The sequence below is a fragment of the Botryllus schlosseri genome, chromosome 4 (genome assembly GCF_051294905.1).
Source record: "Botryllus schlosseri isolate E-star chromosome 4, Bs_hap1, whole genome shotgun sequence".
NCBI classification, from domain to species: Eukaryota; Metazoa; Chordata; class Ascidiacea; order Stolidobranchia; family Styelidae; genus Botryllus; species Botryllus schlosseri.
In genome coordinates this window covers 22683643-22708910 of record NC_137239.1, presented here as the reverse complement: position 1 = coordinate 22708910, position 25268 = coordinate 22683643, and the positions used below count along the sequence as shown (strand labels likewise).

The window sequence follows — 25268 nt, the reverse complement described above, 5'->3', positions numbered from 1 at the left end:
GCATCTGTAATTGTAGCCTACATACGTGCTTTTGAGTGAGAGGATGACCGTTTTTCATGATACGTCGCTATATAGGTTACTGCCTCTTTTCCCCCTCGTGGATGTCAATTGCATATAAATTGTTTCGTCATTCTCGTTCGTCAAATTCGCTTGACTCGTTGTGGTGATTACTTGACAGTTCTAGATGCTTTCCTAATGCGATGTTCTGGACGTTTTGTATCGATAAATTTGTTGTTATGTTTCGTGTTCCGGCTTATTTGCAATTCATTCTGTTAACAACGTTGACCTTGTTTCACGCTGTTTCCTGTTGTAAAACTGGATTCGCAATCACAACAATAAACAAAAACAAAATTTCTATTGAATTTAGTTGAGTGCTTCAGTGCTATTTTAGTATTTTAGACTGTATTATTATATGACTGCGAGCAATAATTTTTAATCACGATTATACTATTCATCTGTAGGCTACGTGACAGCCTCGTCAATCGCTTCATGAAACGACAGAATGATCAGACTCGTTTTGGCGTCGCGACGGTTGGTAATCCTTCAGGGATCTGTCATTGGACTTTTGTACATATATTGGTCTCTGCGAAAATGGAATATGGGCTCAGTTGAACACGAGACGAAATTGACAACATTGGATACTCCAGTCATGCTACAGGCAGCGTCATGGCCAGCGCCGCGAAATAAAAAGCCGCAAAAAGTGGTGATTTTGATGACGCAATGCAGGAGTGGCAGCTCGTTCACTGGAAGAATATTCTCGGCGACGAGCCTCTGCTGCCGTTCGTGATGGATTGCACGAGATTCGAGCACTTCAAACTGCCCTTCCTCGGCAGGCTGTTAAGCTGTAACTTTACTGGTCTGTTAGACCAGTACGCCGTCGGCTTCAGGGGCGTAAAGTACACTAATACCGGAAAGTGCGTGAAACACGGGCTCTGTTTCGCAGGAAAAGAGCTACGACTAGACTATTCTAGAACCTGCTACCGCATGCTGAATATTAAGCCTCCTGATGACATGTTTCATTCCAGTTCGCTCTTGTGCGGTTACCCGCTGAAGGAAAAAATTCTCAATCAACAATGCGCGGAAAGCGATATCATTTTTACAAAAGTCACAAGGGTATGCTCGCTTGATAAGCTGCAAAGTATATACGGCATTTTGAAAGGCAAAGGAAAAGAAGTTTACGTCATTCACCTTATTAGAGACCCAAGGTACGGTATACATAATACATAAAGTTTGTAGGTAAGGAGTTCTCAACCTGGGGGCCATGAGCTTTTTCCAGGGACTTAACTATAACAAAAGAAATGAATTCAAATTTGAAAAAATTACTAGCTCAGCAATTCCCTGGCCCATACATTATACAACGCGTCTTGACAAGATAGCGTAAAGGTGAAGCATTCGGTTTCGTTTCGTAATCCATTCCCCCGTTATGTTCTTATGTTTCATTGAATAATAAAATATTTACAATGTCGCTGTGCAATCGGTTGGTGCATTCACACTTTTACTATAGAATGTAAACATATTTTCGGAATCGGTGCGACAGTAGCTTCCGATCAAGACCAGATTCAGTAAATTCTGCGCTCTGGAAGATAGCTTTTGGATTGCTAGAAATCCTACAGTCGATTGCGCAAAACAATTCCCCACTCCAGCCTCAGCGAAGCGGAACGAAGCTGCAAAATCGGTCGTTGCCGTTCCATGTTTACATTCTATACTTTTCCAGTCATATTATTTTTCCTGGCTAGTCGTGCAAAATGACGGTCAGTTTTAGGTAAGTTTGAGGATTTTCCAGGCAGTGTACAATAAGAAAATGGTGTCCTGGTCTCGGAAAAATATCTACAGTGAAGTTTTGCATCACCTCAAACCACAACAGCTGCTTAAACCCTGACATATATAGCATTTTAGTAGGCTAAGTAAAATCGCGTCACTCATATTTTAGGGGAATCCCCCATTTTCAGCCGATATTCTTCCAGCTCAACATATGCACAGCACACAGATACAAGGGATGAGTTAAATAAAAAAGTTGCTAGAATGTGTTTTCAACGCATGAGGCATGGGAAACAGACTGAAAACCACGACTTTTTGAAAGCCTACCAATTCTGAACAACCCTACTGCACATCGTGCACTCATGGTATACATATTCACAGATCGCGTGTATGTCTATCATGAGTATTTGTAGGCTATATGCCGCAGAAAAAAACAGAAAGGACATAATGATGTTGACTTGTTGAGTTTCCATTCTTCTTCCCTCAACTTCCAAAACCAGCGATTAATCAGAGCAAGAGCAAGCTCAACCATAACTAATTGATGAACTATATCGCTTCGAAGTATCAAAAGTTGTTCACATATATTTTTCCAATAGTCTGCCACCTGTGTTTGATGACTTTTTCATACCTGCTAAAAATGTCCATTCCCATTACACTAGATCCTCGTCAAAGGGAAATATCTACTTACCCCCACCCAATAGCAACCTAACTAAGAGATCTATTGACTACTCGGGACCTATCATTTGGAATGCATTACCACCACATATCCGTGAATTGCCTTATAATAGATTTAAAAAAGGCCTACTTGATCACCTCTTGTCGTTACACTAACACTGTTGCCCTACCTCGCCCAGACATTGCTTCATTGATCATTTGCTACCATCGTTTAACTTTTCTTCTATTTTCCTTTCTTAACTAAACATGTTTTACAGCCAGACTGTTCAGAGTCAAGTGTACCTGTTTGATGCTGGTGTGATCAGACTAGATGACCTTCACGGTCTTATCGATCATTCCTATCTAATACCGAATACTGTGCACGCATATTTTCTGTACCGCCATCACTGCCGTTTGTTATGTATTTCGGTTGGATGAAAATAAAGACTCTCTCTCTCTTTCTCTCTCTCTTGATGTATACTATAATATTTATTGTGTGTTGTATTTATGTCATTTTATCAATATACCTATTCCAGTTACTGCATAAGAGGTTAAACTGGTTACATCATCACTAAAAATCTGTTGCTCAATTTTGCTGTCATTACTGTCATATATGTTGCGATCATACCAAAGGTGTCGTTGGAAGCGTTACGCGTTCCGCCACAGCCTATCTTTGTGGAAATGGATTTTTGGCACTCGTTCATATCAAACAGACAGCGCGTATTTTGAAGACACCACGGCTAATTTCACGTATTCTGTTACAGATTTCGCCTTGAAATAATAAAAGCCTTCCTAAATTTCTACATAAATAGCAGGCTATTATGTTATAGTTTCGAGTTGCTCTTTATCACTATCCTGCAGTTGATATTTGCACTTGCCAGATAATGGATGCATGATAATATAGATAATTTTTAGGTTACCATATTTTGGAATCGGGAAAGGAGGACCCTTTTGCCAAATTTTAAAAGTTAGGCTACTTGATCGAAACAGAAAGCAGCCGATTTCGCAATATTTACTGTAAATTTTGTTGAGTTGACTATCGAGTCCCAGAATACCCACATTTTTCCTAAATTTGGTGGTGTTGACTAAATAAAAAAAGGTCGTCACTTTCGTTCGACTCCCGAATGACTCGCTCGAGCTTCCATATTATGTATTTCCCCTCCTTTATGCCGATTTTCGGTTGAACCTGTCCATTATCCTAGCTGTAAAATCTGTAAAGCTTTAGTTCAGCCTGTCCAATAGCCTGGCTATCAAGGCTATAGGGGAGTACGAATTTCTAACGAGGAGGAGATTTGGGCGTCCACGGAGGACATTTTCGATTTCATGAAAAAAAAGATGAGATTATTGACATGATAAAATGGTTTCAAAAGTCAAGTTTTTTTTTGCGAGCCGAATTATCTTTGTGTCTGCAAAGTTCTCATTTTTCATTATACATCTTTTAGCTTATTTATTATACTGTTGCAGATGGTACAGTTTCAACTTAATTTGAATCATTAACCGCTAAGTCAAATATAATTTGATTGGTACAGTGTGATGATCAACGCACCCCGAAACGTTGGTCCTAATTAATTTTCAGGAGAGGATCTGTCAACCAGCCTCTCAAAAAGATGGAGAGGGCTCCTCTATTTTGTAAATTATGCTTTTGGATATCATTCGACCTCAGCTAAATTGTGACAAAGTGCCCGTCCACCTCTTCAGAGCGAGCCTCTACCCCAAAAAAACCTTTAAAATCGCATACCAGCATAGTGGTGACAATAAGCGCCTGGCTCATTTTACTGGTAAGGAAGCGTAGCTGCCTCGTGATTTTCCTAATTAAAAAAATACAATTTAGGTTATCAACCATTTTGTAATTTTAGAGTCTTCGCGGACCCCTGGTTGAGAACCACTGCTCCAAAACTAGGGATGGCGTGAACCTCTGAAAGGTTCAGGTTCGTGTGAACGCGAACCTTTTTGAAAGGTTCTGTGTGAACACGAACGTGAACCTCATGACGTCACATGACGTCATACTGCTAATTCCAACCCTACATTTCAGTGAAATGACAGCTTAGATTAATGTACACGATTCCTAGCGACGATTCGGGCCAATAATGACGCAATGCAGGGGTACTGACGTTTTAAACGTCGCCAAATGGGGCCATCAAATGATATAATAATCCCATAAAATCAATATCTTCCGTCGCTTTGCCAACAAATTTGCCGAGGACTTGCAAGGGAATATAAGCTTACGGTCTATGCCAGAATGGACAATGCATTCGGCGTCTGAGGATTGCTACGTTGATATTGAGCAGAGTGCAAAACGGGTTTCTGTACTTGCTACAGATATTACCCCCTAAACAAGTTATTCAGCAGTGGCAAACACCCCAATCGCACGGATTTGTTTTTTATGATACAATAAATATATGAAATCAAAATTGACCCCGTATGCTTGATAGATTTTTTACATCAGAAAACGCTATCAATTTCATTGATTGGTTAAAGCATCATTCGCTGACTACATACATGTATAGTGTACTTCGCTCTTGATGTTTCGTGATTGCGGGTCAAGCTCACAGCAGAGTCACTAAATATTCACAAACGGAAAGTTGGATATTTCGAGTAAACTTTAGTTACAAACAAGTAAAATTTTTGAAAGAAATTGTCAAAGTGCATGCTCGTTTAGTGTTGATTCTCGTTATGCTGCCAGCGCCGTACATAGAGTGGCCCATAGTTGAAATGCAATACATTTCAACCAAAGATGTTATAATGAGGCGGAAATTGTAATATATGCAAAAGGTTCACAGTCCAGAACCAACTAAGGTTCGTTTGTGAACGTGAACTTCTAAATTTCCGAGGTTCACACACAGAACGCGAACGTGAACCTCACGTTCACACCATCCTTATCCAAAACCTTATATCGGCGCTTTTTCAAGTTAGAGCCACTGTTTCATTGGTCTATAACTGTATTCGATCATCCAACCATTGTATATTTGCCAGAGACACCATCTCAAAAAGCAAACAGACAGAGTAAACTGGCTCTCTCAATTAAGTCTATTGCGAACGTTGCAGAAGGCGAGACGACAAATTTATATTATTCAATGACTTGAGTCGCAACGAATTGTAGCGAGCAGCTTTCCAATAGTAAGAGATTTGTGAAGCGGTTTTATCATATAGGCCTATACTATATATAGCATAACTGATATAAGCTCGTCCCAATAGGGTGCATGCAGAATGATCGCTGATGTTGGATTCGAAAGACAGTTCAGGCAAGTGGAATGCAGTGCAGGGATGGAGGCCTATTTATACTCTGGCATCGACCCAGACAATCAGTATTTCACAACTTGGGCACTTCTTTGAGTCTTATTGTTTCGCCTCGGTCAATCTGTGACAAGTTGCAATCCTAACTTTAAAGTTATAGTGCAACGCAAAGGTACACAAGGTGCGTTTTGAAAAACAACATGCGATTCCAATTAACCATCTGGCAGCCAATATATCGAGCTGCACAAGAATATAACAAAACTCCAGTAAATATTCCGCTCTTTTTGTTGTATGGATTGTGTCCTGTGTTCAATAACTTGAGCTTCCCATCACGTTTATACCTGACAGATGACACTGTAAATAATTGTGACACTTGTCTCAATCGAGTGAAAGCTGAAATCTTGTTCGCGATGCTCAGTTGCTCACTAGTTACGAAGCTTTTGGATTGTGGGGAAAAATTCAGAAAAAATGATAAATTGTTCCCGACTTTGCGGTTGGTGGTTGACTGAAAAAAAATGTCGTCACTTTCGTTCGAACGATGATATTTCCAATTCCCTATTTAGCGTCATTTATGCCTATTCACACTACAATCTGTTCACTATATTAGCTCTAAAAGCTGTAAATGAGGACGAATTGCCAAAAAAGAGGACATTTAGGCGTCCTCGGAGGACATTTTCAAAAACCCGAAAAATGAGGACGTATGGTAACCCTACTATTATGGCACTTGCTTCTTCGATGTGGTTACTGTTATGGCATTTTATGTTGTTAAGCCTAATCCGCCATGATTCTTGAGCAACCACATTCTCTTTCATTACTTTCCCAATGAAATGATCGTGGAATATTTCACATTCGGTGTGCGATCACGTTCCACGGGTGCCTAAAGTCAGCACGTGTATTATTATCATTCTCTATGCACAGTAAAACTCGTCAATACCAGAGGTGGTCAAAGTAGTCAGGGAAGCTACTCAACTAGAAGTAGAAGTAGTGACGAAGAAATCTACTCAATTAAGAGTAGAAGTAGTTCTTCCATAAGCAACATAAACTACTTGAAGTAGAATCTACTCAAGTAAGTAAGTATATAGCTGTAAAAACGATCCTAATTTCTTCACATGGATTGTCAAAAAGTGCAAATTGAACTATGCGAATGGTGCCGAGCTCGATTCTTATCGATGCAAACCAGGAGGTATCTAATTTTCGACAGCATAAGCATTCGTCCGCATCATGGGATGGAAATGATAGTATTGATATGAAAATGCGATACTAATCCTCTGTTTTCTCGAACAGCGGGTTTTAGAAAATATCATGGTATGGCGCCCTCCCCCATATTATAGGGCCCGTATTTTAGTCGAAGAGCAATACGGAGAATTTGTATAGGATATGGTGTAAACACTTTGCGTGATTAGTAAACGTTAATAAAAATTATGGTGAGCCGTAAAAATGCCAAATTGTGTAGTTTTATTTCCAGAAATTAAAGGCATTACTACACTTACTATTCTACTTCAACGTGTATGTTATCGAGACAAAAGAACTGATAATAATTAGAACTAAAAGTATATGATACTGGGAATTGAAAGTGAAATATAAATACTACTAAAAGCAGAACATGTATTTCATGTCTTTAGTCCAGAAAGTTTCAAAGGTGGTATGCTGAAACAGCTCTAATAGTAAAAAAAGTCAGAATTCCCTTTTCCAGATTATGACACGCCATGGACATGCTAGATTACGATATGCTAAGTAAATGCTAGATTGCGAAACATCAGTTTCGAACGTTGTGATGAGCCATATATACTGTGATGAAATATTTCATATGGGCGAAGAGCGACAGTGAACGGAACCACGCCAACCCGCTACCTAAATTATATTCACCGATACTTTTGTGAAATAATACTGGTAACACCGTATCCACTGCGCGCGAAGCGCGACGAAAATTCGGGGCTTTACTCAACTTTTATGAACATTAAATGTTAATACTTCGTGAAAACAGCCCCGAAATTCATCAGGCTATCTTCCTAATCAGAGGATTAAACTACTTATACTTTACAAACTGAAAATAGCGAAACGTAAGTAAGTAGATAAAGAAATATTACGAAGTAGAAGTAGAAGTAGCGAAGAAAACTACTTGAGTACTTCGAAAAAGTAGAAGTACTTCGTTACCTGTCTACATCACAATTTTTCATCATGCGCTTCTTGATATAAGAACCAATGCCGCGCCGTCTTGCTTCAGTTAGGATATTGCGGTGCGGTCCAATGAGAATAACTCCATAACACCATGTCAACCTTTCTATTTCATTCGACCTTTTATGATTTACAATGAGCAGACAATCGGCCGTCTACAACGGTAGGCCTACAAAGTAGGCTACGAGCTGTAAAATGTCATATGATAGGTTTACCGACAGTCCAAACATCTACGATACAAACGAAATGCAAAAAAATTTGGACTATGTAAACAATTTTGACAATTATTTGACCTAACGCTACGATTTTGACAAAATGTTGACTTAATATGACATGTCAAAAAAGTCCCCCTACTCATAACAATAGTCATAGTTTATTCTTCATGGATGAATGAACTTGAACAGCAAAGCCAGCGGTAGTTAGGCTTGGAGCGGCCGTCGTTCGAAAAAACTATTCAAAATAAACAGAGCTTGACGGCTCTCGAAAGCAGCGGTATATTTACCGTACAAGCTGTATGTACGTCTGCACATTGAACAGTGTGCAATCTGTGCATGCAGCGGCGATTTATAATGATGTTTATGGTATTTATTCATAAGCCATAGCATTTTCAACTTCAGTCGCTGCATCAATCGAAGAATGCCTCGAACAGTTAAGGCGAGGAGACAGTGGGGGATCATTGTAGGAACTATTCTGGGACTCGGGTATATGTACTGGTCTACTCGAAATTGGAACATAGTTTCGTTCGAACGAGAATCAAATTTGAAACTATCGCATGAATCAGTTATGCCTCCGGTGACGGCCACGTCAAAAACGCGTGATACCAAATCTGTTAGCAAAAGCGGTAACATCCCACCACGACATCGAGATGCTCAAAAAGTAGTTATTTTGATGACGCAATTCCGAAGTGGTAGCTCCTTCACTGGAAGAATATTCTCAGCAACGAAAGGCAGTATGTACTTATACGAGCCTATGCTGCCGTTCGGAATGGACTGCACGAGATTCGAGGACTTCAAATTGCCTTTCCTCAGCAGGCTGTTAAGCTGCAACTTCAGCAACCTGCAGTCGGCTTCAAGGGCGGAAAGTACAATGAAATTGGAAAATGCGTGAAACACGGGCTGTGTTTCGCCGGTCTAGAGCTACGGTTAGCCTACATCAGAACGTGCTATCGCATGCTGAATATTGAACCTCCGGACGACAAGTTCCATCCCAATTCGCTCTTGTGCGGCTTCCCACTAAAGGAAAAAATTCTCAACCAACAATGTGCGGACAGCGATATCATCTTTACGAAAGTGACGAGGGTGTGCTCGCTGGATAAGCTGCAAAGCGTATATGATATTTTGAAAAGGAAAGGAAAAGAGGTTTATGTCATTCACCTTGTTAGAGACCCCAGGTGTGTGGATTGTCATATGTAACAATAATCCAATAAACAATATATCTGCAGGTCTGACTAACTGCACTTAAGACTAAAATATAGGAGGAATTGACAGCGCTATTGTCCTACTGTCAAGTTGACGCCTTACCTCCACGTAGAATTAATTGAACATTTTTATTCATTTCAATCAATGTCTTGTGCCCTCAAGGACCCCAAACTAACTCCAAATGGGGGTGATATAAAATCATCGTTTTAATGGTTATTCATATTCTTCCAGGTCTACCAGTTACTCCCGATACACGTCATTCGGGCAAACTAAGCTCGACGCAGACGTGATTTGCAAGCGAATAAAGAAAACTGTCGATATCACAGAAGCAAAGTCGTCAGGTGAAGTATACAACAATCCTCATATTCTTCCGGTCGACTAGAATTTAAATTATGCTTGATGAATTTGAAGTAATTTGCTGTTGCTGCAAACAGTGTCATTATGTCTTAGCATATTATCTACGATTCCCAACGACTTATCCTTATGAGATGAGTTTCGCAACTGTGACTGATATAAAGATTGAAATCGTGAAAAATTGGTTCTTGGCGAGAATGAATTTCAGGCTTGCACTTCTGTGATTCCTGCTCAAACTTTGCGCGTATCCAAAGTCCAAACAGGCGCGAGTAACACATTGACCGAAACTGCACTTTGCAGGTCCTTGTATAAATCATTTCCGTTTTTTTGTTGTATCGAACACAAAATCCGTTCCGATTTTCAGCGAGAATATCTCAATGCGCAAAGTGTACCGGGGCACAAAGAGAGTTGAAAATTCAGGTTTAATGCTCCGTTATCCGCAAAGAGAGTTTGTTCTAGTCTCGGCTGGAGCACGTTTCGGAGGGCACCGCTGTTCTTGCGGTATCTTTATGGAAAATACCATACAGAGAATGCCACGAAGTTTAATCGAATATTAATGCCGGAAATTGCGGTAGGCAGACGTGGATGTCAAAGTGGTGGGCCATGCATGGTCGTTTCGACATCCTCCAGTCTGCTCATTGCAACAGCGCATTGTAAATTGTGTGATATGAGCGAATGAAAATAATAAAGCCGCTGGTTATGATTATATTCTATGATGTTATAAATTATATATTTTATCAGACGATTAAGCAAATCTTCTTCCCATATCAATCGTCTTATATTTGTTATTTTTCCGATAGAGAACACCCTCGGTTTAGTGAAGGACGGCCGATACCTGAAAATACGTTTCGAAGACTTGTCCTCGGATACTCTGACCTGGACCAAGAAGATTTTCCAGTATGTTCCAATTTCATACTCGTGTCTATACGCCGTAACCAGTAGTTTAAATTCAAAATTAAGTTGTAATGCCTCCTAAATGTAAAGGGCACTCATGTCTCAATTGCATACGCGTGTCGATACGCCGTTAGCAGAAGTTTAAAATTGAGCTGTAATGGTGCCGCTTAAATGCAAAGGGGCACTAATGTGCTCTCTATATATGATATATCCTCATATTAAAGTCTGAAGTGCGAATTTAATTTGGGAGCAACTAACAGGTAACAGATTTTCACGAGTGTTACTTTACACTAGCTTTTCTCTGTGGCAATGAAATAGGAATCTGCCGTCAATAGTCTATATTACGGCCACGTACGTTCATTGGCACAGAGTAGGCTAAATATCCTAAAGATACAAATTCCGAGTGTGTGTGAGTTTGAGTTATCGATATCAATCGTTTGTGGCAGCATTACCGATATTCTAAATCGGCCACGCGCATGCTATGCTATGCGTTTCATATTAGATCCCATACCAAGTTCGTTATTAATTCGGAAACTCATGCTCTGTCTTTTTCAATGTAAAAGGTTTATAGGGAGAGATATACCACCAGAAGTCGAGTCTAACATCCTCGGAACATTGCAGCAAGACAGAACAGAGCTTGAAAAAATGAAAGAATATGATAAAGAAAATAAGGTGCCTCGATCTTACCATTCTACTTCACCTTTTCCCCGTATATATGATACGCTTGATAATGTCGTCGTCCAAATGCCTGTAGCAAATGCGGTCTTGTCTAATTAGGACGGAGTCGTCATTCAAGCGAATACATTTCGAAGATTAGCGCAGTAATCAAATCAAGATCGAAAACGTGGTGATATTAGAGCGTAGTGGTATAATGCACAGGTTGCAGTGCACAGCTGCAGGTTCGAGTTCGACCGACCGAGGTCGACTTCAAAATTCCTATCTACTCCTCGCGATCTCATCCGGGGTGTCTTGTAAAAGCCTAGAAGTGGGCCTGGCTACAAGTCGGCAGCTACGGAATAAAAGTGAAGTAAGTTGGCCTGATGTCAATGACCACAGTAGTCGACCGACGCCATACCAATACCACAAACAAAAAACAACCTCGAAGACGTCTGTTTCATCATTCTAAATAGAAGGATATCAGCGGGTCCCTCTAAATACTGTACCTCGAAGAAACATCAATTTTAACATGCGCCCTCCGAGAAACGCCTAATCGTTTCTCGATGAAACGATCAAATACACATTATGTTTCTCTAAATCAGTGGTTCTTAACCTTGCCTCCAGCGCCCCCCCAAGGGGCGCTGGCGATTTTGAAGGGGGCGGAAATGCTCAGGGGTCAAAATGGGGGGCGCTGGGCTCAGGGGGGCGGTGTGGGGGGCGCTGGAGAAAAATGGCTTCGCAGCAGATGATGTGGTGGCAGGACATATCCCTAATAAGTATTCAGAGCAAATTAACACCAAAAACTTCGTTATATATAGCCTACAAAGGACATATAGGTTTAATTGGCCATGGGCGCCTAAATGACTGGCGCCGAAAGATATACCAATTTGAAATCGTGTGCGTCTTTTAGTTTAGTACGATTGGGCGACAGGGATATCTAAAACTAGATATTCCTGTTGGGCGATATCCCTGTTGGGCGATTCTATATTTTTTGATATAGCAGACAGGAGGTCACGAAATAACATCATGCAACGAAGTCATGCCAACGAGTTCGCCCGGCCGAATATGTTTAATTATTAGTTACGGGCCCTACAGTTTCCAAGACACCTCACAATGTTCGCTCTACGTTTTGATGAGTCTGCGCACACTCAACAACTCACTGCGCAGACCCTTGGATGACAGTGCGTAACGACAAAAAAGGTCATAACTTCGGATTTGTTGTGCGCAACGTAGATTTTCTGTGCACAGAGACCGTGTCAGCACTGCGCACGTGCGCAGCGTAGAGGGAACATTGCACCTCACTCAGCTCTACCGGTAAATCTGGTAACGTGAACAGAGAGGACAAGGAATTGGTAGCAGTATATATGCAATTCCCGATCTTACGGACCGATTTTATCATGAATTATCGAAAGTTTTCGCGCTTCGCACTGGCTCGCTAAACAGTACAGCTGATTTCGTGGCAAAAGCGAACAACGTGATGGGGGCGGTCGGTTTATCACCCTATGGGAGCCCAAGACCCAAGTTTTTTTCGGCGGGCCTGACGAAGTGCCGTTTCGTTCCTGCCAACGGGTATACGTCCGAAGATGTATAATTATTATTGAGGGGTCCTATACCTTTTCAATCACACATCACTCAGCTCTACCGGTAAATCTGTTTACGTTAGAAGGGAGAGCATAAAAATTGATATCAATATACATGCAATTCCCGATTATATTGACCAATTCAATCATTAATTATTGAAACTTTTCGCGCTTCGCGCGTCTAGGTGAGAATAGCTGGCTCAGTAAATGGACAGTGGACACCCAATGTAGATGACTAGTATCAGCAAATAGCGGATAGCAGAAGGGGGTCTAGGGGCGAAGTCCCCCGAGAGTTTGGTGTATCACCCGATGGGGGCCTAAGACCAACGTTTTTTGGGGGGCTGACGAAGTGCTCTTACGTCCCTGGTAACGAAATAATTGTACCTACGGGCACGTCCGAATATGTCTAACTATTAATTACGTGCCCTTTATTTTCCCATACAACAGCTCACTCAGCGTTACTGGTAAATCTGATTTGATGGGCTGAGAGGATAAAAAATTTATAGCGGCTTATATATGTAACTACCACCTATTCATTCATGCATTATAGAAAATTTTGGTGGGCGACCAGGCCACACAAACTTTGCTGACCATCGAAATGACGCTACGGGGTTCTTGGGGGCGAAGCCCTCAGAAGTTTGTTTATGACGCTATGGGTGCGCAAGGCAATCGTTTTTAGGGGGTTGACGGAGTGCTGGTACAGCCCTCCCTCTTACTCATTGTCTTTATTACATTCCTTACAATATGAGATTGGGGGGGGGGCGCTGGAGCACGATAATTTTTGAAAGGGGGCGCTGGAGGAAGAAAGGTTAAGAACCACTGCTCTAAATGATATTGTTTTTGCTCCCATAAGCGCCGCAAACTGCATTCTTGCGTTCACAATATTATTACTTTAAGAGGGATTTTAGAGATAGTCACGACAAGCGCGAAATTGGACAGTCAATTATTGTGTATGCCTGTGAATTGAATTTATTGCCAGCGCAGAAGAATTATTACTTCATAATCAGCAGACAATTGGCGCGATGCGAGCAACGCAACGCAACGTCAGAACCCATACTGCATTGATGACTTGGCTAACGGGCAGAAAGAAATACAGATTATAAATGCGTTCGTTTGATGTACGCAATTTTCGTATAGGGCCTCACGTAGTGCTTATAGGCTATACTCTCAAATTGCCGCGTGGTATTGCGCTACTTGTCAGTGTGTACTCGCAAAGCGCTTATCGAAGTGCATATTGTTAGATTGCAGAAATGCAGCATCATTTCTGAGATTTTGATGCAACATCAATTTCTCAGAGTCACAAATTATGAATTTATTCGATTCGTTTGAAAGGAAACCTGCCATATTTCAGTAAACTTTAATGTAGTTGGAGGGACTGGTAAAAAGCGCAGTAAAATCTGATTGTAAATTTGGTAGAAAGTGGATTGTGACTGATAAGGTCGCGGCATGCACTCTTGGCGCCGTTACGTCACTTCGCCGTCGCACCACTCCACGACTGAATCCGACTGCATGCCATTAATGCGCTGCTGGTAATCTGGTGTGATTGTAATGTAATGCCACAATGACTCCGCGCACCAACACAAAATAAGGTTTCGGCGCCTAGTTCAAACTGCATTTAAAATTTATTCTACTTGCTCGCAAGACTGGTCAAGCCACCCCCGTTATTATTCTATCGGGATCTGATATACGAAAGGTAGGCTACATATTATGTTTAATCGTATAGTTGCATGAATTGAATTGTTTGCCCCGAATTCAATATTGAGTCAGTCTCTGACGTAGCGGTGATATTTTCAGGCTGAGAAGCTGCTCAAAATGTTGGATGAGCCCTTTTCCCCGGTCAAGGACACGAAGGAAGTATTGCAAAAGTGGCGGAAAGGAATATCTATGGATATGGTTGTGAAGGTTCAAAGAGACTGCAAAGATGTGATGCAGCAGTTGGGCTACATACCATTCGAAGACGAAAGGAAATTGAGAAACACGACTATACCTTTCTTTGTGTAATGGCTTGTCAAATTGCTTTCACCGCGACTGCTATCAGTTAGCAGAGTCTAATTGACGCATTGAATCAGTGAGTCTCAGACAGGGTGCCTTTGGAATGCCAACGGATGTCGCAAGATAACGAGGTATTGCAAGCACACGACCTTTTACTTTGGTTAGCTTGACCGCGTTACGTGCGGATGCATAACCCGGTGACGTTGCGGTTCGTTATCGTAGGGGTACTGTGTACTGAGCCTTTGCTTTAGGACAGTGGTTCCCAACCTTTTTCGACTCATGGCCCCCTTATCAAGCTGGACACAAATTTTCGCCCTCCAATATTTACGAATTCGAAAAAGAGGACATCTATATGCGGGAAATATATTCAATTAACTCTGATCGCTGAAGAAGTGACTAAAAAAGGTCATTTATTATAATAGGAGCTCGGAAAACTGGTTTTCGCGTCCACTTTCCGCTCAGATGACCTTTCTCAGTCAATTTTCGCGTCATATGAAGAATAAGCCGTTTTCACGTGCATTTTGAATTAAATTTTGGGAGATATGTGGTACCGATGAGACACTGGAACCGAAAATACTACTAGCGTCTGTAGCTGTAGCCTACATACGTGCGTGAGAGGATGACTGTTTTTCATTAAACGTCGCTATATAGGCTACTGCCTCTTTTTCCCCTCGTGAATGTCAATTGCAAATAGATTGTTTCGTCATTCTCGTTCGTCAAATTCGCTTGACTCGTAATGATTACTTGACAGTTCTAGATGCTTTCCTAATGCGATGTTCTGGACGTTTTGTGTGAATAAATTTGTTGTTATGTTTCGTTTTGCGGCTTGTTTTCAATTCATTCTGTTAACAACGTTGACCTTGTTTCACGCTGTTTCCTGTTGTTTCATCGGTGTCATTAGAGAATCTGTCTCGGCGTGTCCGGTTCGACTGTATTTTGGTTCTTTCCTTAGCTGTTAAATAAATAGTCTTGGATCGTTGATCGCAAACTCTTGATTGGGTTTTTGTTTCGACAAGAAAGATCAGGAGTGTGGATCTTGATCTCCATCTATTTTCTGTTCCTTCATAGTTGCAGTATTAGCGCTCCAGAACGAACTGTTGGTATATGTTGCAAGAGGGTTTCGAATGATTACGAGATAGTATCGGTAGGCCTAACACTAGTGCTACGTGAATGTTTTTCAGGTGGTATACCGGAGTAGCTTACTTTGTTTAAAAAAGAAACTGGATTCGCAATCACAATAAACAAAAACAAAATTTCCATAGAATTTAGTTGAGTGCTTCAGTGTTATTTTAGTAGGACAGTATTATTAACTGACTGCGAGCAATAATTTTTAATCACGATTATACCATTCATCTGTGCGTGAAAGCCTCGTCAATCGCTTCATGAAACTACAGAATGATCAGACACGTTATGGCGTCGCGACGGTTGATTATCCTTCAGGGATCTGTCATTGGACTTTTGTACATATATTGGTCTCTGCGAAAATGGAATATGGGCTCAGTCGAACACGAGACGAAATTGACAACATTGGATACTCCAGTCATGCTACAGGCAGCGGCATGGCCAGCAAGGGAGGTGGCCAGAATAGACAGCGCAATGGGTAGTACTCCACCGCGAAATAGAAAGCCGCAAAAAGTGGTGATTTTGATGACGCAATGCAGGAGTGGCAGCTCGTTCACTGGAAGAATATTCTCGGCGACGAAAGGCAGTATGTACTTATACGAGCCTCTGCTGCCGTTCGGGATGGATTGCACGAGATTCGAGCACTTCAAACTGCCCTTCCTCGGCAGGCTGTTAAGCTGTAACTTTACTGGTCTGCTAGACCAGTACGCCGTCGGCTTCAAGGGCGTAAAGTACACCAATACCGGAAAGTGCGTGAAACACGGGCTCTGTTTCGCAGGAAAAGAGCTACGACTAGACTATTCTAGAACCTGCTACCGCATGCTGAATATTAAGCCTCCTGATGACATGTTTCATTCCAGTTCGCTCTTGTGCGGTTACCCGCTGAAGGAAAAAAATTCTCAATCAGCAATGCGCGGAAAGCGATATCATTTTTACAAAAGTCACAAGGGTATGCTCGCTTGAGAAGCTGCAAAGTATATACGACATCTTGAAAGGCAAAGGAAAAGAAGTTTACGTCATTCACCTTATTAGAGACCCGAGGTACGGTATACATAATACATAAAGTTTGTAGGTAAGGAGTTCTCAACCTGGGGGCCATGAGATTTTTCCAGGGACTTGACTATAACAAAAGAAATGAATTCAAATTTGAATAAATTACTAGTTCAGAAATTCCCTTGCCTATACAATATACAACACGTCTTGACAAGATAACGTAAAGGTGAAGTGTCCTATTTCGTTCCGTAATCCATTTCCCCGGTATGTTCTTATGCTTCATTAAATAATAAAATATTTACAATGTCGCTGTGCAATCGGTTGTTGCATTCACACTTTTACTATAGAATGTAAACATATTTTCGGAATCGGGGCGACAGTAGCTTCCGATTAAGACCATAGATTCAGTAAATTCTGCGCTCTGGAAGATAGCTTTTGGATTGCTAGAAATCCTACAGTCGCTTGCGCAAAACAATTCTCCAATCCAGCCTCAGCAAAGCGGAACGAAGCTGCAAAATCGGTCGTTGCCGTTCAATGTTTACATTCTGTACTTTTACAGTCATTTTTCCTGGCTAGTCGTGCAAAATGATGGTCAGTTTTAGGTAAGTTTGAGGATTTTCCAGGCAGTGTACAATGGGAAAATGGTGTCCTGATCTCGGAAAAATATCTACAATGAGGTTTGCATCACCTCAAACCACAACAGCTGCTTAAACCCTGACATATATGGCATTGTAGTAGGCTAAGTAAAATCGCGTCACTCATATTTTAAGGGAATCGCCCATTTTCAGCCGATATTCTTCCAGCTCAACATACGCACAGCACACAGATACAAGGGATGAGTTACATAAAAAAGTTGCTAGAATGTGTTTTCAACGCATAAGGCATGGGAAACAGACTGAAAACCACGACTTTTTGAAAGCCGACCAATTCTGAACAACCCTACTGCACATCATGCACTCATGGTATACATATTCACAGATCGCGTGTATGTCTATCATGAGTATTTGTAGGCTATATGCCGCAAAAAAACAGAAAGGACATAATGATGTTGACTTGTTGAGTTTCCATTCTTCTTCCCTCAACTCCCAAAACCAGCGATTAATCAGAGCAAGAGCAAGCTCAACCATAACTAATTGATGTATACTAAAATATTTATTGTGTGTTGTATAAATCTGTAACTGTTGGCAGTGGTCAGATTCATTTTTTTTTGTCAGCTGGTTCTATCACAAATGTCATATTTTTCAGCCGGATGTAATACAAAGAGTCATTGATGGTAAGCTGCAGTAATGCTAACCGGTTCGTTGATCTCAAAACACAATTCGTGAGATGTTTTAATTGCTAATCAACCAATGAACAATTTTAGAAACCCCGACGAATGCGATCACCGACTATAGGCTATAGAAATCAACAGGTAGGCCTATACGGTAAATATGGGGTCGGCAACCCGTGGCACGCGAGATGATTTGACGCACACGACATATTATAACCATGTTTCGGGAAAACGTGAAACATAAGTTTTTAAAATGGACAAAACTCCTAGGCGACCCAAAATCTTTTCGTAAATGGACAACAAATAGAGTCTTTTGGGGTAGATTTTAATTATCTGAAAAAGATTTTTTACTGGAATTTGTGTTCTTGGAAATAATGTGGGAACCCCACCCCAAAAATATATGCATATATATATTTATATAAGAGAGAAAATGTTTTTAAATATATGCATTAATGTGCAGAAATGAATTCAACGGTATTAGCAATTACGAAGGAACTGTAACCTAATATCGCATGAAATGAAACCGTTTGGATGCTTTAGCCTGGGGATGTGTACTGTGCAGCCTGCGGAGCGCGACTATTATATGAACTGGTATTTCGGCGCTGGGCATTTTCACGCTAGGAGACACGACCTAGACATATCATTTCGGGCAACATGCGACCATGCTATACTTGGTGCGGTGTGTGCGCTGCCATAATGATTGGCGGCGATAAAGCCGTGAAATAAAAAAAAGCCTCATGTTGGTCAAAACGTTCGACAGTGATATGTCTACTTTCCAGGCGCCGAAATGACCAGCGCCGAATGGGCCAGCACACGTATCTTGAGCCGCAAGTGTCAAATGAGACCCGCCGATGAAAATAATGAGACCCGTGTCGAAATGCGAATTTGGAATCGTGTTCGTCTCACGAAAGTAGATATTCTTCTAGTTTCGTCTGGTACGTGTAAGCGATTCCAATATAGGCTATCTAGAGAAACGACAACCTTTACCGCTTTACCACGAACTTTGGAGCTTTGCAGACAATTCTAGTGTCAGACCAATCTTATAATGTGATATCAATCCGACTTGTATGATACAGGGGTGCGAGGCCATATCATCGCAACAACATTGGTGAGACTGTCACAGATGAGCGATCATAACGCGACTAAAAATAAACGATGCATATACTACGTACATTAGGCGATAGGTCTGGTGCGGTAGCGACCAAAATTTATGCCTGTAGCGAACAATACTTTAAGAATCATGGTATAACCGATGCCAGCTACAGATAAGTGGTTGATGGGGCTCCTTGCTTGTAACGCAAAATATGACAAATTTGAAAATGTTTGGCAGCCAAGTTGGTAATATTTTGGCAGGTTTTTTGGCAGTGTGGCACACTGCATACGAAAAGTTGCAGGCCCCTGCGGCAACTGCTTCATGTGATAAAACATCGCTACGTCATTGACGAACAGAATCATGAGATCACTTTGAGTGCAATGATTCCTGACATGAATATGTGACAGATAGGCTACCGCAGGTACACTGAAAATCATACGAAATGGATGTGAGCCAGAACTTGATGAAACACACCCATAATTAAGAATACCTGCAGCTTGACAGGTGACCCTAAAGCGAGGAAGCTGTGGAAAAGGCGAAAAATCTCGTTTCCTAAAGCGCTGAAACAGCGGAAAATGCGGAAAGCGGAACACTCTATAGATCCAAGTATAAAAACGAGGAAATAGAGGAACACCTCAACTTATGAGTTCAATGCGATAGAGGACGAACCCCCGTATCGGGAATAGCTAATTATGGTCAAAAAATTAAACTGATTAAGTAACTAAAGGTGAAAAGTTCGATAAATGACCATTATAGACGCCCAGCTCGACCTAGCAAAAAGTAACTAGAAAACTGCGAAACAGCAAGAGACCCAAATTTCTGAAAATAAGGCGAAGTTGGCGAGAAAAGCAGCACAGAACTGTCGTAAAATGTTGCAAATTGAACTTACAAAGTAACTGAGGGTGAAACATTCAATCACTGACCATTATAGACGGTCGATCTGACCTCGAGGAAAATATCTAGAGAGCGCGAGACTGCGGAAACCCAAATCTTCGAATTTGCCAAAATGTGGCTGCTACTTTGGGATGCCAGCAAACGCTGAATACACGTACTCGAAATCTGTTGAAAACAGCTACATAGTATAAAATACCCATGATAAAAATGCAGTGAATATAACGAGAAGCCCGTCATTGTCTTCACACTAAACCAATTCCGTACCGACACGATTTTGGCTTACATCCACGTGAAACTGAAAATTTAATATTGGTTTTCAATTCGTACAGTTATACCATTGCCTTCACGGACCGTAAATGGAATATTCGGGCTATAGGAAACTCCGCCATAAATTCTTCCGCTTATTCTTCCAGAGCAACCAGTTACTCCCGATACACATCATTTGGAAAAACTGAACTCGACGCAGACGTGATTTGTCGTCGAATAAAAAAAAACCTCGATATCTTCGCAGCAAAATCGTCAGGTGAAGTGCTGAATGCCTCAAATTCTTCTTACTGATCGGTAGGGCGATTTTTTTTACCAAAAAAATGAAAGATTTTGACCTAAAAAATCTGAATTTTGACATTTTTGGACCTTAAAAAACTAAATTTTGACCAAATTTTGGCCTAACGTATGCAAATTAGGTGTTTTACCAAATAATGTTAGAATTGTACTAAGCTACAGAGATGAGCATGAATTAGGATTAGGATTTGAAAAAACAGGATTTTTGAAATTTTGTCGGATTTGGATTGGATTAGGATGAGAGATTTTTTTCTGAACGGATTATGATTTGGATTGGATTTATCTATTTTCTGGGAGATCGATATGTCTTGTGGCGAATGGCGACAAACTTCATTCAGATCAGTTATTAATGTACTTGGTTACTAAGTTATTCTGAATCAAGGGAACCGTTGGTTGTGAAAGAAAATTTTCCGATTCCTCCCTTGCATAAATTAGCATTTTTTCTGAATTTCCATTTAGAATAGGATTAGAATTGGACATGGACTTGAATATGAAAAAGTTATGAATTAGGATTTGGATTTCAAGGTTCGGATTTGGATTGGATTAGGACATAGAAATTCCAAATCCGCTCATCTCTGCTAGGCTACGTATCCTCATTTCTGGTTCAAATTGTCTGTCCTTACGAAGTAGCTTGCCATGAAAAAACTTTTTCGACTCAATATAACAATCAAATTTTGACATGACAAAATAATATTTTAACAAAATCTGGCCCTATGATGAATGCCAATAGTTACATGAGGTATTATGGTGAAAATAATTAAAATTTGTTGTAGTACATCGAAAGATACTTTCCTACATTGTTGGGTAGAAAGTGTCTGTCCTTACTAAGCAGCTTGCCAAGAATGGAGATGTGGCGAGATAGCGTAGTGGTGTAATCCACAGCTACAACACGGCAACACCAATGGTTTGTGGGTTCTGGTCCGAGCGAGGTCGACTCCAGAATTCCTTCCTAAGAGTTGGAAGTTTATCTAGGTTCCTCCTCGCCATCTCATCCGCGAAAGCGGTGTCTTAGAAAAAGCCTAGAAGTAGGCCTTGCTACAAGTCGGCAGATACACAGCAGATACGGAATCGAGAATAGGAATGTTGGCCTGGTGCAAATGACAATCGTAGTCGACAAACACCATGAATATATAAACAAAAACAAGAAGGATGGAGAAAGAACGTTCAACTGTAGCAGCAGTTGGCTGACAACACTGAAGTTGTGCGTGCGTTCACTGCTGGTGACACGCCGTGTTGCTTCATTCTGACAATGGTTTACATCTCAATTTTTCATAAAGATGTAAGAACCATGCAATGCCCACGCAGCCTTGGTTCACTTGAGATATTGCGGTACCTTGAGCATAACACAATGTCAACCTTTTTATTTTATTTGACTGTTTATGATTCACAATGAGCAGACAATGGGCCGTCTACAACGGTTGGCCTATAAAGTAGGCTTCAAGGTGTAAAATGTCAAACGATAAGTTCACCGACTGTGCAAAATCTACTATACAAATGAAATGCAGGTTGCAAAAAAATATTGTCTTTGTAAACAATTTTGACATTTTTTGACTTAACGCTAAAATTTTGACCTTATTGGCCTACTGATCAGCATTTTAATTCCTCGTTCTATAGTAACGGTGTGCTCGAAAGATACTGAAGTCAAAACTTGAAAAGCGCTGTATGGTGGTGCCTATGAATCATATGAGGAGAATTGTTTTGACATTACTTTCACCATATAGGCCAGGGGCGGGCAACATACGGCCCGCGGCCCGCTGGCCCGCCCCTAATATATGCTATCCCTGTATATTCCCGGCATCTGCAATATCATATGAATCGGCAAGCTGCATACTTGCCAATGTTATGTATCTTATGATTATTACCCGACAGATAATATTCTCGATTTGGTGAAGGACGGCCGATATATGAGAATACGTTTCGAAGACCTAGCATCGGATACTGTCAGCTGGACGGAGAAACTTTTTCAGTATGTGGCCCCTCAGATGCTTTGAAATATGTTTCGAATAACGGTAGCGTTACAATATGAAATGACACGCACGAATTGCATGCACCTTGCGATTCTTTCACAACGTGTCACTGTTAATAGTGGCTATATAGTGACTTACCGCAGGCCGATCGCTGTTAAACAATGATTCTCAACCGAGGGTCCGCGAAGCATTTTCAGGGGGTGCGCGAAACCTCCAAATTTATAAACCTAATTTTATTGTTTTGATTGGCGAAATCACAAGCTAGTTTCGATTGATAACTGCTAAAACTTCATAATCCACATAATTAGGATGGTCGTCTAAGATGAAATATAATAATCCATTTTAGTTGCCAAATTGCCAATAGCCTACTGATACAAACGTTTGTTTAGGCATGTTTTGTTGTGGTTCTGGAATAAATTTACTTATAAGCATTTATTTTCTCCAGTGATATGCATATCTGCTATTCCAGAATAACTTCAAAACGAGCTGTTAGATAGAAATGACGATGCTGGACGTTACATCATCACTAAAAATCTGTTGCTCAATTTTGCTGTCATTACTGTCATATATGTTGCGATCATACCAAAGGTGTCGTTGGAAGCGTTGCGCGTTCCGCCACAGCCTATCTTTGTGGAAATGGATTTTTGGCACTCGTTCATATCAAATAGACAGCGCGTATTTTGAAGACACCACGGCGAATTTCACGTATTCTGTTACAGATTTCGCCTTGAAATAATAAAAGCCTTCCTAAATTTCTACATAAATAGTAGGCTATTATGTTATAGTTTCGAGAATATGGTGACTTAGTTGCTCTTTATCACTATCCTGCAGTTGATATTTGCACTTGCCAGATGACGGATGCATGATAATAGAGACAAATTTTAGGCTACCATATTTTGGAATCGGGAAAGGAGTTCACTTTTGCCAAATCTTAAAAGTTACTTGATCGAAACAGAAAGCAGCCGATTTCGCAATATTTACTGTAAATTTTGTCGAGTTGACTATCGACTCCCAGAATACCCACATTTTTCTTAAATTTAGTGGTGTTGACTAAATAAAAAAAGGTCGTCACTTTCGTTCGACTCCCGAATGACCCGCCCGAGCTTCCATATTATATATTTCCCCTCATTTATGCCGATTTTCAGTTGAACCTGTCCATTATCCTAGCTGTAGAACTGTAAAGGATGACGAACTGCCAAAAAAGAGGACATTTAGGTGTCCTCTGAGGCCATTTTGAAAAACCTAAAAAGGAGGACAAATCCTCCTAAAGGAGGTTGTATGGTATGGTAACCCTAGATAATTTTGATCTAAAACTTTGGGGATCCGCGGGGTCCAAACGGCCCAAAAGGAGTCCACGAAGACAAAAAGGTGGAGTCCCACCGCTCTATACCTATAGCAATAGCATGACAGTCCATACGCTCGCTCTCGCGCAAGTATAATCCATTAGATTTCCAAATATAACCATTACCGAAATAGAGACCTATATTCCCTTTGAATGCTGCAGGTTTATGGGAAGTGAAATACCGCCGGAAGTCAAGTCCAATCTTCTCGAAACTTTGCAGCAAGACAGAGCAGAGCTGGAGAAGATGAAAGAATTCGATGAAGCCAAGGTGACTTGAACGAAGATATTGCAAATCGTATCTGGAGTCAGGAATATAATGCCTGCATTCTACAGGCCGAAAAGCTGCTCAAAATGTTGGATGACCCCTTTTCACCGGTTAAGGATACGAAGGAAGTGTTGCAAAAGTGGAGGAAGGGGATTTCAATGGAGATGGTTATGCAAGTTCAAAAGAATTGCAAAAATGTGATGGAGGACTTGGGCTACATACTATTTGATGACGAAAGGAAACTTAGAAACACGACAATACCTTTCTTTCTTTAATTGATGGTCGGCTTGATGCTTTTATAGGGCAACCAGATCTTCACAAACTTAACTTACTTCTGCGAGCAGAATATATTCTACATTCAGAAGCTAAGTTAATTCCCTTGATAACTAATTACCGATAAATGCAATGAACGTATATTTTTCTGAGTAGATTTACAGGAATGTGGTAGTCGGAGACGGTGTATATATTAACGTCACCGTAGTCGGAGTTCAAATCGGAGTATTGAAAATGTCTGGAATCGAAGTCGAAGTCGGTGGTAAAGTGAACTGAAATCTCAGCCATGCACAAAACAAATTGATGGTTATGGTGTCCAAACTCACATCCATATAGGGGGACTTATTTGGAGGCTTGTGAACAACGGGGATCACAGATGCTTAAATTGAAATGATGGGCAGAGCCCTTTTTAATCCCAGCTATTAGGGCTAGGTAAATTCCAGCGGCCGAAATTTGGCTCAGAAATGCGCCAATTGATAACACTGCTCGCCAGACCGCTGCTCACTTGCATCTGAGCTGAACCATCGTTATTCCAGATGGTATTGTTGCGTCATCACCATGTCAAACTTCATCACAGTGATAAATTCGACGATGATTTTAGGGTGTGCCATGGCCACGAGAAGAATAAAAATTTTATTTTCGTATTCAGTATTGCGGTAGCTTTTGATTGTTACCGATTCCGCGCTCGGGACCAGTTGATGTAGTGCCATAAATTGCATTCGGTCAAATGGTGAAAACGCAGAGAATGACGTAACCAATGCCAGTGAGCCGT

General features: G+C 40.9%; 1 protein-coding gene and 1 pseudogene across 2 annotated transcripts; both read left to right on the top strand.

Moving 5' to 3' along the window:
- The first annotated feature begins 325 nt into the window (after positions 1–325).
- On the top strand, positions 326–25145 carry LOC145438274 (carbohydrate sulfotransferase 3-like). The gene is made up of 5 exons (XM_080315664.1): positions 326–1205; positions 20502–20611; positions 22519–22615; positions 24121–24226; positions 24292–25145. The coding sequence occupies exons 1-5, from the start codon at positions 721–723 to the stop codon at positions 24496–24498; spliced, it is 1005 nt and encodes a 334-aa protein (XP_080171790.1). The 5' UTR covers positions 326–720; the 3' UTR covers positions 24499–25145.
- LOC145437961 (carbohydrate sulfotransferase 4-like) lies at positions 5954–15748 on the top strand (annotated as a pseudogene). Its single transcript, XR_013914788.1, has 5 exons — positions 5954–9211; positions 9471–9580; positions 10394–10490; positions 11051–11258; positions 14513–15748. The product of XR_013914788.1 is annotated as a carbohydrate sulfotransferase 4-like (transcript).
- Positions 25146–25268: the final 123 nt, after the last annotated feature.

Coding starts and splice junctions, on each gene's coding strand:
- LOC145438274 (XM_080315664.1), top strand. CDS start 721: ATGCAGGAGTGGCAGCTCGTTCACTGGAAGAATATTCTCGGCGACGAG. Junction 20,612..22,518: donor CTTCGCAGCAAAATCGTCAG/GTGAAGTGCTGA, acceptor ATTACCCGACAG/ATAATATTCTCGATTTGGTG. Junction 22,616..24,120: donor TGGACGGAGAAACTTTTTCA/GTATGTGGCCCC, acceptor TGAATGCTGCAG/GTTTATGGGAAGTGAAATAC.